Source organism: Salminus brasiliensis, chromosome 18 (genome assembly GCF_030463535.1).
Source record: "Salminus brasiliensis chromosome 18, fSalBra1.hap2, whole genome shotgun sequence".
In the NCBI taxonomy this organism is placed as follows: domain Eukaryota; kingdom Metazoa; phylum Chordata; class Actinopteri; order Characiformes; family Bryconidae; genus Salminus; species Salminus brasiliensis.
Genome location: NC_132895.1, coordinates 1,911,478 through 1,923,891, shown reverse-complemented (window position 1 = coordinate 1,923,891; position 12,414 = coordinate 1,911,478). Strand labels below are relative to the sequence as shown.

General features: G+C 41.8%; 1 protein-coding gene across 4 annotated transcripts in view; it reads left to right on the top strand.

The window, feature by feature from the left end:
- mapk10 (mitogen-activated protein kinase 10) overlaps positions 1 to 12,414 on the top strand; it is a 129,532-nt gene that overhangs the window by 69,832 nt on the left and 47,286 nt on the right. For all 4 annotated transcript variants that reach the window (XM_072661773.1, XM_072661775.1, XM_072661774.1 and 1 more), the window contains exons 4-8: positions 1,527 to 1,656; positions 3,766 to 3,824; positions 8,486 to 8,624; positions 8,770 to 8,935; positions 10,773 to 10,844. In XM_072661773.1, the coding sequence (XP_072517874.1) occupies positions 1,527 to 1,656; positions 3,766 to 3,824; positions 8,486 to 8,624; positions 8,770 to 8,935; positions 10,773 to 10,844 (566 nt within the window). The remainder of the gene's footprint in view (positions 1 to 1,526; positions 1,657 to 3,765; positions 3,825 to 8,485; positions 8,625 to 8,769; positions 8,936 to 10,772; positions 10,845 to 12,414) is intronic.

Sequence of the window (12,414 nt, the reverse complement as noted above, 5' to 3'; positions counted from 1 at the left end):
AACACTATCACCCTCCATTAAATTCTATCATCCTCCATCAAACACTATCATCCTCCATTAAATTCTGTCATCCTCCATCAAACACTATCATCCTCCATCAAACACCACCATACCTCCATCAAACACTATCATCCTACATTAAATTCTATCATCCTCCATTAAATACTATCATCCTCCATTAAACACTATCATCCTCCATTAAACACTATCATCCTCCATCAAACACCACCATACCTCCATCAAACATTATCATCCTCCATCAAACACCACCATACCTCCATCAAACATTATCATCCTCCATCAAACACCACCATACCTCCATCAAACACTTTCATCCTCCATTAAATACTATCATGCTCCATCAAACACTATCATCCTCCATCAAACACTATCATCCTCCATTAAATTCTATCATCCTCCATCAAACACTATCATCCTCCATTAAATTCTATCATCCTCCATCAAACACTATCATCCTCCATTAAACACTATCATCCTCCATCAAACACCACCATACCTCCATCAAACACTATCATCCTCCATTAAACATTATCATCCTCCATCAAACACCACCATACCTCCATCAAACACTACCATCCTCCATTAAACACTATCATCCTCCACCAAACACCACCATACCTACATCAAACATTATCATCCTCCATCAAACACCATCATTGTCCATCAAACACCATCGTTCTCCATCAAACACCACCATACCTCCATCAAACACCATCATCCTCCACCAAACACCATAATTACCAACCAAACATCCTCATCCTCCACCAAACACCACCATACCTACATCAAACACTATCATCCTCCATCAAACACTGTCATACCTCCATCAAACACCACTATTCTCCAAAATGTACCATAATTTTCAATCAAACACCATCATTCTCCATCATTCACCATAATCTTCAACCAAACACCATCATTCTTCACCAAACACCATCATTCTCCATCATCATTCTCCATCAAGTACAGTCACATCAGCATCATTTTCTGTCAGTCACTGTTATTTTCCATCAGGCAACGTTATCCATCAAATGCCATCATCATCCATCATTTACCAAACACCACCATACCTCCATCAAACACCACCATACCTCCACCAAACACCACCATACCTCCACCAAACACCACCATACCACCATCAAACACCACCATACCTCCATCAAACACCACCATACCTTCAACAAACACCACTATACCCCACCAAACACCACCATACCTCCATCAAACATCACCATATCGCCATTAAAAACCATCTTTCCTTAACAGTCAGCATCATTCTGTACCAAACTCCATCATTCTTCATCAGACTCCATAATCATTTATAATAATCCTAATGAAACATCTTCCCACCTGGTTTCTGAGCTGAGTTTTCATATCAAATTACAAACTGGAGCCGTCATCACTGTGCTGTTCCTGTGGTGGGTTTGTCATTCCAGTAACATGCTCTCATTCGTTCTCACTGTGTGTGTGTGTGTGTGTGTGTGTGTGTGTGTGTGTGTGTGCAGTGCGGGATATGATGCCGTCCTTGACAGAAATGTGGCTATCAAGAAGCTCAGCAGACCTTTCCAGAACCAGACCCACGCCAAGCGAGCTTACAGAGAGCTGGTGCTAATGAAGTGTGTCAATCACAAAAACGTGAGTAGAGGGCATAATGCTCACACCCCACCCCCTGTTCCCCACCCCCTGTTCCCCACCCCGTGCTCTCCACCTCCTGCTCCCCACCCCCTGTTCCCCACCCCCTGTTCCCCACCCCCTGCTCCCCACCTCCTGCTCCCCACCCCCTGTTCCCCACCCCTCGCTTCAAACACCATCATTCTCCCCTACACACCAATAAATCCACCAGCCATCATCCTTGTCTAAATACCCCACGATAGTCCATTAAACACCATCCTTCTCCATCAAACTCCACCATTTTCCACTGCTGCATGTTCTGCGTGTTCTGCACGTTCCTGATATGAAATCCGTTGTGGTCTCATGGCTCTCTGGATGGCATTGGGATGTGGGATTTGCCGTGACAGGAGCGCTACAGAAGGGAATTCTGTTAATCTCCACTCAGTGAATCTGATCTGCTGTAGAACCTCACACTCGCCTGATTCCCCGGTTCCCTGATTCAGGCGATGGCAGGGGGCGGAGAATGCGCAGTGAGTCATTAGGTCTGGATTGGTGGATTAATTGGTAGATTAGCGGACGTTTCCTCCTGTTTTCACGCTCCTCTCTCTGTAAACAGCAGCATGAAATCAACAGCGTGGCCAGCAGCCCAGCCAAGCCTCAGACACTGCGACTGAGAGAGAGAGACAGAGAGAGAGAGAGAGAGAGAGAGAGAGAGAGAGAGAGAGAGAGACAGAGAGAGAGACAGAGAGAGAGAGAGAGACAGAGAGAGAGAGAGAGAGACAGAGAGAGAGAGAGAGAGAGAGACAGAGAGAGAGAGAGACAGAGAGAGACAGAGAGAGAGAGAGAGAGAGACAGAGAGAGAGAGAGAGAGAGAGAGAGAGAGAGAGAGAGAGAGACTGAAAGCCTCTGGGCAGTTTTGCAAATTTTGCATGGATCCTAATTCTCACAGCGCCGTAATGTACCATCCATTTCCTCTCTCTCTCTCTCTCTCTCTCTGTCTCTCTCTCTCTCTCTTTCTTCTTGCTGTCTCTCTCCCTCTCTCTCTTTCAGTCTCACTCTTTTCTCTCTCTCCATTTTGATCTCTTTCTTCTTTCTTCCCATCTCTTCTTTGATCTCCCCTTTTTCCATGAATTTTTTCTTCCTCTCTTTTTATTTCTGTCTCGCCTTTGATCGATTTTATCCTCTCCCTCTTTTCTTTCTTTCCATTTCTTTTTTGATCTCTCTTTACTAGGCTTTCTCTTTTTCTGTTTCTCCTTTGATCCATCTTTTTTCCTTTCTCTTTGTTTTGATCTCTCTTTTGATCTTCATTTAATTTTTACCTTTTTTTCCTTCTTTTTATCTCCTTCTTTCTATCTATCTCTTTTGATCTTTCTTCCTCTCTCTTTATTTCCACTTCTCACTTGATCTCTATTTAGTCATCTTCCTCCTTTCATGTCTCTTTCTGTCTCTGTTTCATTTTCTTATTTGATCTGTCTTTCTTCCTGTGTATCTCTCTTTTGATCCTTTTCTTTTTCTTTCTTCCTCTCTTTCTTTCCACCACACCTTTGTTCTCTATTTCATTCTGTATTTCCTTTAATCTTTATTCCTCTCCCTTTATTTCTGTCTCTCTTTTGATCTATATATAATCCTCTCCATCTTTTCTTTCTTCCCATTTCTCTCTTCTGATCTCTCTTTCTGTCTCTCCTTTGATCTCTCTGTCTATCTCTGTTTTTCCCTCTCTCTTTCTTTCAATCTCGCCTTTGATCTCTTTCTTTCTATATTTCTGTTCTTTCCTTCTCTCTTTCTTTCATTATCTCTCTTCCTCTCCTCTATGTTGACCTTTCTCTTCATTTTATTGCTCTCTCTCTCTCTCTCTCTCTCTCTCTCTCTCTATACATTTCTTCTCTCTGACACTGTTACTGCCTTCTCTCTCACTCTGCCTCTCTCGCTCTCTCCCCTCTCTCTCCGTCATGAATCAGCAGTGTCCTTGATCAGTGTCACTCTGCTTTATTCTCCCTCTCTGAACAGCAGAATGATGAAGAGAGGGATTATGGGGGAATAAAGCAGTGGGGGAAGCTGGGTAGTGTAGTCAGTCTTGCTGGCTTTTTTCCAGCTCCTATTTAACCAGACTCTCTTTTCTGTCCTCCCTTTCAGATCATCAGCTTATTAAACGTCTTCACGCCACAGAAGTCCTTAGAGGAATTCCAGGATGTGTAAGTAAAGATCTCCAACCTTCCTCACACCACCACCACCAACACACAGACAGGTGCAGGTCTGGAGTGATAGTGTGATGGAGCTCCATCCTGGATGAATTCGAGTATCAGAACATCATCCATCATCCATCATCACGATCTGGCCTCACTGATGATCTCATCTGGTTGAATACAATCAAATCCTCCTCACAACAATGTTCCAACTCCAATTCCATCTAGTACACTGCCTTCCCGAAGAGTAACATCTCTTATTGCAGTGAAGGTGGGCGAACCCCTGGCTAATACCCTTCATTTCAAAGAAAATCTGGAAGCGCAGGTGTCCACATACTTTTGACCACAATTTAGCATGGGAAGGTAATCAGTATTGATCCCATAAACACTTCAAAGCATTCCATTCCGTTTTCACTTCACCGCTTGCCGGCTAATTGAGCATGCAGTGGGTGTCGCTGGACTGCCCGCAGGAATCTGGAGCTCTCGGCCAGGGGCGAGATAATGTCAAACCAGATACACTAAATTGACAAAAGTATTGGGACACATGTTAAACCATTTTTTCTTGAGAAATCAGAGGCATTAAAAGAGTTTATTAGTGTACTGTTGGAGTAACTGTCTCTACTGTCCAGGGAAGAAAGCTTTCTACTAGATTTTGGACGAGCATTGCTGTGAGAATTTGATTGATTGCATTTAGTGTCAAGAGTGTTAGTGAGGTCAGGGTGTTGGATGATCACCACCACCCTTTATTCCATTCAAAAGAACTGGATGGAGCTCCACCACCATCATTCCAGAGAACACAGTTCTTCTTCCACTGCTCCACAGCTAAATGCTGCTGGGGGGCTTCATACCCCTCTACTAGCCCACGCCTGGCATTATTAGGCAGCATGGAGCCAATAGCTTCATCATGCTGATCTGCTCCAGATAGTCCTATTCTATTGGCAGTACTTCTCTACAGGGACTAGACAAGCTGTGTGTGTTTGCGTGCATTTGCACATCTGTGTCAGCAGCAATGGGTGTAGCTTAAAGTATCTGAAAGCAATCATTAGAAGGGGTGTCCACAAATATTTGGACATATAAGCGGATGGGATGTCAGGCAGTTCTCAGTGATGAGATGAATCAAGCTGAAGACCTTTCACCATGTCCACTCACTCCTCGCATGGACAGATAACACTGACTGTTCATATGTGAAAACAGTTGTCAGCCTGGAGGCAGGAGTGTTTCGGTGTGTGTTTGCTCTGACACTCTGTTCCCCCCTGAGTGTGTGTGTGTGTGTGTGTGTCACAGCGCAGTGACACTGGCGCACTAATTTATTCCTCACAGACTTAATCAAGAGCGGGATCGATTGGTGTTGGTAGTGAAACACTGCCTCACACAGAGGACACAGAGTGACTGCGAGCTTTACTCAGCTCAGCTCAACATAATACACTATGTGTCCAAAGTTTGTGGACATCGCTCCTAATGAGTGCATTCGGCTACTTTAAGTTGCACCTATTGCTGACACATTTACATTTACATTTATGGCATTTAGCTGACACTCTTATCCAGAGCGACTTACAAGGTTACTCATATTACAGAGGTGGGCCAATGCAGTGTTAGGAGTCTTGCCCAAGGACTCTTATTGGTGTAGTGCAGCATACATAGTCACCCATACCGGAAATCGAACCCCAGTCTCCCATGTGGTGTGGTAGCTCATTGGCAGGTAGTGGTGTTATCTGTTGTGCCACACCAACCACTTAAAATGCACACTGACATGCAAATGCACACAAACACACAGCTTGTCTAGTCCCTGTAGAGAAGAAGTACTGCCAATAGAATAGGACTCTCTGGAGCAGATCTTGAACCTATGGGCATCATGCTGACTAATGCCAGGCGTGGGCTAATAGAGGGGTGTAAAGCTCCCCAGCAATGAGAAGCTGTGGAGCAGTGGAAGAGCTGTGTTCTCTGGAATGATGGTGGAGGAGCTCCATCCAGTACGTTTAGAATGAGTCGGGGATGATTTGGGTGATGATCTTCATCCAACATCCTGACCTCACTAACGCTCTTGTGTTTAAATGCAATCAAATCCTCACAGCAATGCTTCTCCAAAATCTAGTAGAAAGCCTTCTTCTCTGGACAGTAGAGACAGTTACTCCAACAAAAGCAGGATTAGCTCTTTACTACCTTTGATACCCTTGAGCAGGTGTCCCAATACTTTTGTCCCTTGAGTCCAAGAATACAGTAAATAGTGACGAGATTAACACTGATGCCCGGTCAGCCTCTTCTATCTGGATTCTGACCCTGACTTTAGTATGTAGTATGTAGAGTTATGAGGGTCATTGTACTGTACCATTAAACCCAGCTGTAAACCTACACCCACCAGCCATAACATTAAAACCACTGACAGCTGAATAACACGGATGATCTGGGTACAGTGGCTCCTGTGGTGCCAGTCAGCACCTAGCAAAAGTAAACTCCAACGAAGGACGACCACTGAACTGGCGGCAATGCATGAGCAGGTGTCCCAATACTTTTGTCCTTAAAGTGTATTTACTGACTGAGATACGTCTAAAATCTAATGTGTCTCAGCTTGCAAGGAGAATACCAAACTACCAAATTACACTGATGAGCAATCTGGTATGGAGAACCTTTAGGAGTCTAGCTGGATTGGACTGACCAATGGAAGAGCTTGCTTAGCTGTATTTGCCTGGATACCACAGAAAGAAACACCCTGATTGGACAGTTCCTGTTGGACGGTACCAAGATTTAAATCCCTGGTTAAAAGGTTTGGTTTCCAGTGAAATACGAACATTAGGACAGCACTGGTTTTATTTCCCAGGAATGATTGGAGTCATTAGGCCTAGAAGCCTGAGCATCCCTCTCTGATGTCTGCAGTGTATCACAGCTATAATCTAAATGAATGGACGTAAAGGAGAGCGGTGTTACAGTGGAGGCAGTGTGAGGTGCTGTGTTTCAGTATTATTGCTGACTGGTTCACAGTCATTAATCAGTGGCTCCATTCTCAGCATAAGAGGATGTAAAGATCCTCATCGATCCACAGCCGTCTCTTTGTGCCGAGATGAAGACCAGAATGAAGTTGTGTCACTCAGTCGAGAGACGGAGCCAAACCGGGCGGCCAGCAGGAGAAACCACCAGAGCAGGCTAATAACAATGAGCAATTAGGATATGGAGTACCAGTCAGAGGTCTGGACACCCGGACATGAAGGGCTTTCTGAACTATAGAACAACTCATCTATCAATCAACCTTTATTTTCACTCAGAAGCACCCTGAGGGTCACCCTCGTTTTCAAAGCCGAGCATTTACCGAGCATGTGACCAAAAGGTCCAGTAAAACTCTACAACCTCTCCTTTACCCCAATGTAGCCACACACACTCTTTATAAGCAGTGCAAAGTCCATTCACCCACCCACCTACCTATCAATCAATCCATCCATTTATCAATTCATCCATTCACCCACCCACCTATCAATCAATCAATCCATCCATCTATCAATTCATCCATTCACCCAACCACCTATCAATCAATCCATCCATCCATTCATCCACCCACCTATCAATCAATCCATCCATCTATCCATTCATCCACCCACCTATCAATCAATCCATCCATCTATCCATTCACCCACCCATCTATCAATCAATTCATCCATTCACCCGCCCACCTATCTATCAATTCATTTACATTTATATTTATGGCATTTAGCTGAAGCTCTTCTCCAGAGCGACCTACAAGGTTACTGGTATTACAGAGTTGGGCCAATGTAGTGTTAGGAGTCTTGCCCAAGGACTCTTAATTGGTGTAGAGCAGCACCCATAGTCACCCAGACCAGGAATCGAACCCCAGTCTCCCACGAGGTGAGATAACTCACTAGCAGGTAGTGGTGTTATCTGTTGCGCCACACCAACCCACCGATATCAATAAATACATCCATCTATCCATTCTCCCATACATTTACCCATCCAGCAAATAATCCATTCATCCATTCACCCACCCGCCTATCAATCAATCAATCAATCGATCTATCCATTCATCCACCCACCTATCAATCAATCCATCCATCTATCTATTCATCCATTAACCCACCCGCCTATCAATCAATTCATCCATCAATTCATCCATTCATCCACCCACCTATCAATCAATCCATCCATCTATCTATTCATCCATTAACCCACCCGCCTATCAATCAATTCATCCATCAATTCATCCATTCACCCACCCATCTATAAATCAATCCATCCATCAATTGATCCATTCACCCACCCACCTATCAATCAATCTATCTATCTATTTTCCCATACATTTACCCATCCGCCCATCCAGTAAATTAGCCATTCATCCACACACTTGTCTACTCATTTATTAATCCACCCATTCACCCATCCATCCATCCCTCCCATCCATTCATGTACCCATGAAGTCACTCACCCACCCATCCAGCCAATTCTCCATCCATCAGGCAAGAATCTGTCTGGGAGTCAATCAAATCCATTCCGGTATTGATCCATACACACATCCATTCATTCAGTCATCCACCCACCCACCCGTCGATTCCCCTACCCATCCCACCTATCCATTCTCCCCTAAATTTACCCATCCACCCATCTATCTATCCATCCATCAATGAGCATTAACATACCACAATCCCTGTCCCTCTCTCTCCTGGGTGTAGGTACTTGGTGATGGAGCTGATGGATGCTAACCTGTGCCAGGTGATTCAGATGGAGTTGGACCATGAGAGGATGTCCTACCTGCTCTACCAGATGCTGTGTGGTATCAAACACTTACACTCCGCTGGCATCATCCACAGGGTGAGCGACACACACACACACACACACACACACTCTGCATGCATTAGTGTTGCACAGTGGTTTTATAGGGGTGCTATAAGCAGGGTTGGTACCAGGCCTCTGAATGAACATCTCAATCATTTACTGAATGTCTTCCTTCCTGAAGGACCTGAAACCTAGCAATATCGTGGTGAAGTCAGACTGTACGCTGAAGATTCTGGACTTCGGGCTGGCGAGGACCGCGGGCACCAGCTTCATGATGACGCCCTACGTGGTGACCCGGTACTATAGGGCCCCTGAGGTCATCCTGGGGATGGGATACAAGGAGAACGGTACGAAAAACATGCCTGAAATACTTCTCACTAATCTCAGATAACCTCCATCACAGCCATTTCATAGGAGGAGGAGGAGCAGGGTCACACTGTATAGAGCAGCTGGCGTTTTCACAGGGTGTGAAGTAAACTGGATAATAATAGAGTCTTTTTTCTCAGGGTTGAGTTTCACAGTAGGGCTCACACCAGCCAAAAGGCCACCTATCAGGAGAACTGCCTGTCTAACACTGGTTTCATGCCTAAAGAAAACTACAGCAAACGGATGTAAATGAATCTGATGGCAGTTTCCATACTTTGCCTCTGAGCCTGTTTGTAAAACGCTTGTGTTTTATTAATCACAGCCTCGTTAAACAACATAAAAGCCTTGGGCAAAATAGACTGTCAGCAAGCCTGCAGTTAGCACCCCCCCCAGACCCCTCAGTTGAGCTATTGTCTGAAAGTGTGTGATGTTAGAACACATTACCTGTGAAAATACATCAAATATATAAATATATAACTTATATGGAACTGAAATGGATCTTTACTATAGGGCTGGAAATGAATTATGTACATAATAATTTTATACACATAAACCCGCAGAAAAGGCAGTGTTGAGCGAGCTGAATTCAATTGATTTAAACGTGTCTCTAATTTCCATTTGAACAAAACACCTTACCCTAAAGTTTACACACATTAGACAGGTAGACACTCTCACTGACCACTGACTTTATGTTTATTTGGGTTTATTCTAATGTTATATAGAGTTAATTACAGGTAGACACTCTCACTGACCACTGACTTTATGTTTATTTGGGTTTATTCTAATGTTATATAGAGTTAATTACAGGTAGACACTCACTGACCACTGACTTTATGTTTATTTGGGTTTATTCTAATGTTATATAGAGTTAATTACAGGTAGACACTCTCACTGACCACTAACTTTGTGTATTCTAATGTTATATAGAATTATTTGCAGTTAGACACTCCCACTGACCACTGACTTTATGCTTATTTATGTTTATTCTAAAGTTATATAGAGTTAATTACAGGCAGACACTCACTGGCCACTGACTTTTTGTTTATTTGGGTTTATTCTAATGTTATATAGATGTGCGTAATATACACATATATCATCACCTTACAGGAAAAGGCAAAGCTTATTAACTTACAGTAGAAGTCAATGTAAAAATTATATTTTTTGGACATTTTAACATAATACTTTTTATGTTTATTATGTTTAAAATTATATTTAAAGCTAAAATAGGTATATATATATATATATATATATATATATAAACACACCATAGAGAATATTAGATTTATTGATGCACCTCTACACACTGGTTTGTTATGGCAGAAATAAATAAATCCCTGGGTGGTAAATAATTTTTTCATATGGAAATGACACATTTGAATACAGTCGCTTCAGTTCCTCTGCAGATCCTCATAACTCCAGACAGCGAAGATCTCTAGGCTTTTTGTGGAAAGTGTTGGAGACCAGTGTTTGCTAGCAGTGTGTGTGTGTGTGTGTGACTCATACACTCTATTAATTCAGTATGGGCAAACACTCTGTGTTCCCATGTGTGTGTGTGTGTGTGTGTGTGTGTGTATGGGGGGGTCAGGATATAGATTATCTGCCATGCTCACACTGCTGGAGGTTTCATTCCTTTAATCAGTGGAACAGTCGTTAGTCTCTGTGTGAACTGATCCACCACCGCTAATTATTCTGCAGTGTAAATAACCCCAGCTTTAGAGACCTCACACGCTAGAAATGTCACCGATGACACGCTTGTACTAATGCTAACCTCCTCCATCTCTCTTTCTCTCTCCTCTTTTCCTGCTTCCATGCCTGCAGTGGATATTTGGTCAGTCGGGTGCATTATGGGGGAAATGGTGCGCCACAAAATCCTGTTCCCTGGACGGGACTGTATCCTTACCAGCTCAAATATTCCTACCTCCAAAAAAATGATAGATAATTCTTACAGAATTATTTCTCAGCATAAGACTCCTGTAGTTATCCATAACACATGTGGTCATCCTATACTTCCCTATACTTTTGGGAATCCTGTAGAAGGTTATGTAGCATTACTGTAGCTGTTATTAGAGCGATGAGTTTAGGAATAACTATAATGATATATATGATAACACAAGGGCATTGGTTGGACAAGCGTTACACAGTCAACATACAAGCCAACTGATACAGTTCCAAGTAGACATCAATATTTTCTAGTGGATACTGAATTGCACATAATTATAGCTAATCCAGAGTAGATCCTACAGCATTCATACTGGACACTGAGGAATTCATAGTATATACTGAATAATCTACAGTACATACTGAATAATCAATATTAGTTAATAAAAAATGTTGGATACTAAATAATTCATAGTGGAAACTGAAGAATTAATAGTAGATACTAAAGAATACAGAGTAGATGCTAAAAAAATCATAGTGGATACTGAAGTATTAATAGTAGATACTAAAGAATTCATAGTGGATACTCAAGAATACATAATAGATGCTGAAGAATTAATAGTAGATACTAAAGAATACATAGTAGATGCTAAAGAATCCATAGTGGATACTGAAGTATTAATAGTAGATACTAAAGAATTCATAGTGGATACTCAAGAATACATAATAGATGCTGAAGAATTCATAGTGGATACTGAAGAATTAATAGTAGATACTAAGAAATCCATAATAGATGCTAAAGAATACATAGTAGACGCTTAAGGAATCATAGTACATGCTAAATAATTCATAGTACATGCTAAAGAATTCATAGTGGATACTAAAGAATTATTAGTAGATACTAAAGAATTGAAAGTGGATACTGAACAATCCATAGTAGATGCTAAAGAATTCATAGTGGATACTAAAGAATTATTAGTAGATGCTAAAGAATTCATAATGGATACTGAGGAATTAATAGTAGATACTAAAGAATTCATAGTGGCTACTAAACAATCCATAGTAGATGCTAAGGAATTCATAGTGGAAACTGAAGAATTTATAGTAGATGCTAAAGAATTCATAGTGGACACTGAAGAATTCATAGTGGATGCTAAATAATTCATAGTGGATACTGAAGAAGGTACAGTGGATACTAAATAATTAATTGTAGATACTGAACAATCCATAGTAGATGCTAAAGAATTCATAGTGGATACTGAAGAAGGTACAGTGGATAATAAATAATTAATTGTAGATACTGAACAATCCATAGTAGATGCTAAAGAATTCATAGTGGATACTGAAGAATACATAATAGATGCTAAAGAATTCATAGTGGATATTGAAGAAGGTACAGTGGATTTTGAAGAAATCAGATAGATGGATAGATAGATAGATCACTTTATTTATCCCACGGGGAAAGTCAGTTTTTACAGCAGCAAAATCAAACAAGAGAGCAGTATAATAAAGGCACTAAATTCATAGTGGATACTAAAGAATTCATAGAGAATACTGAATAGAATCTAGTAGATATTAAATA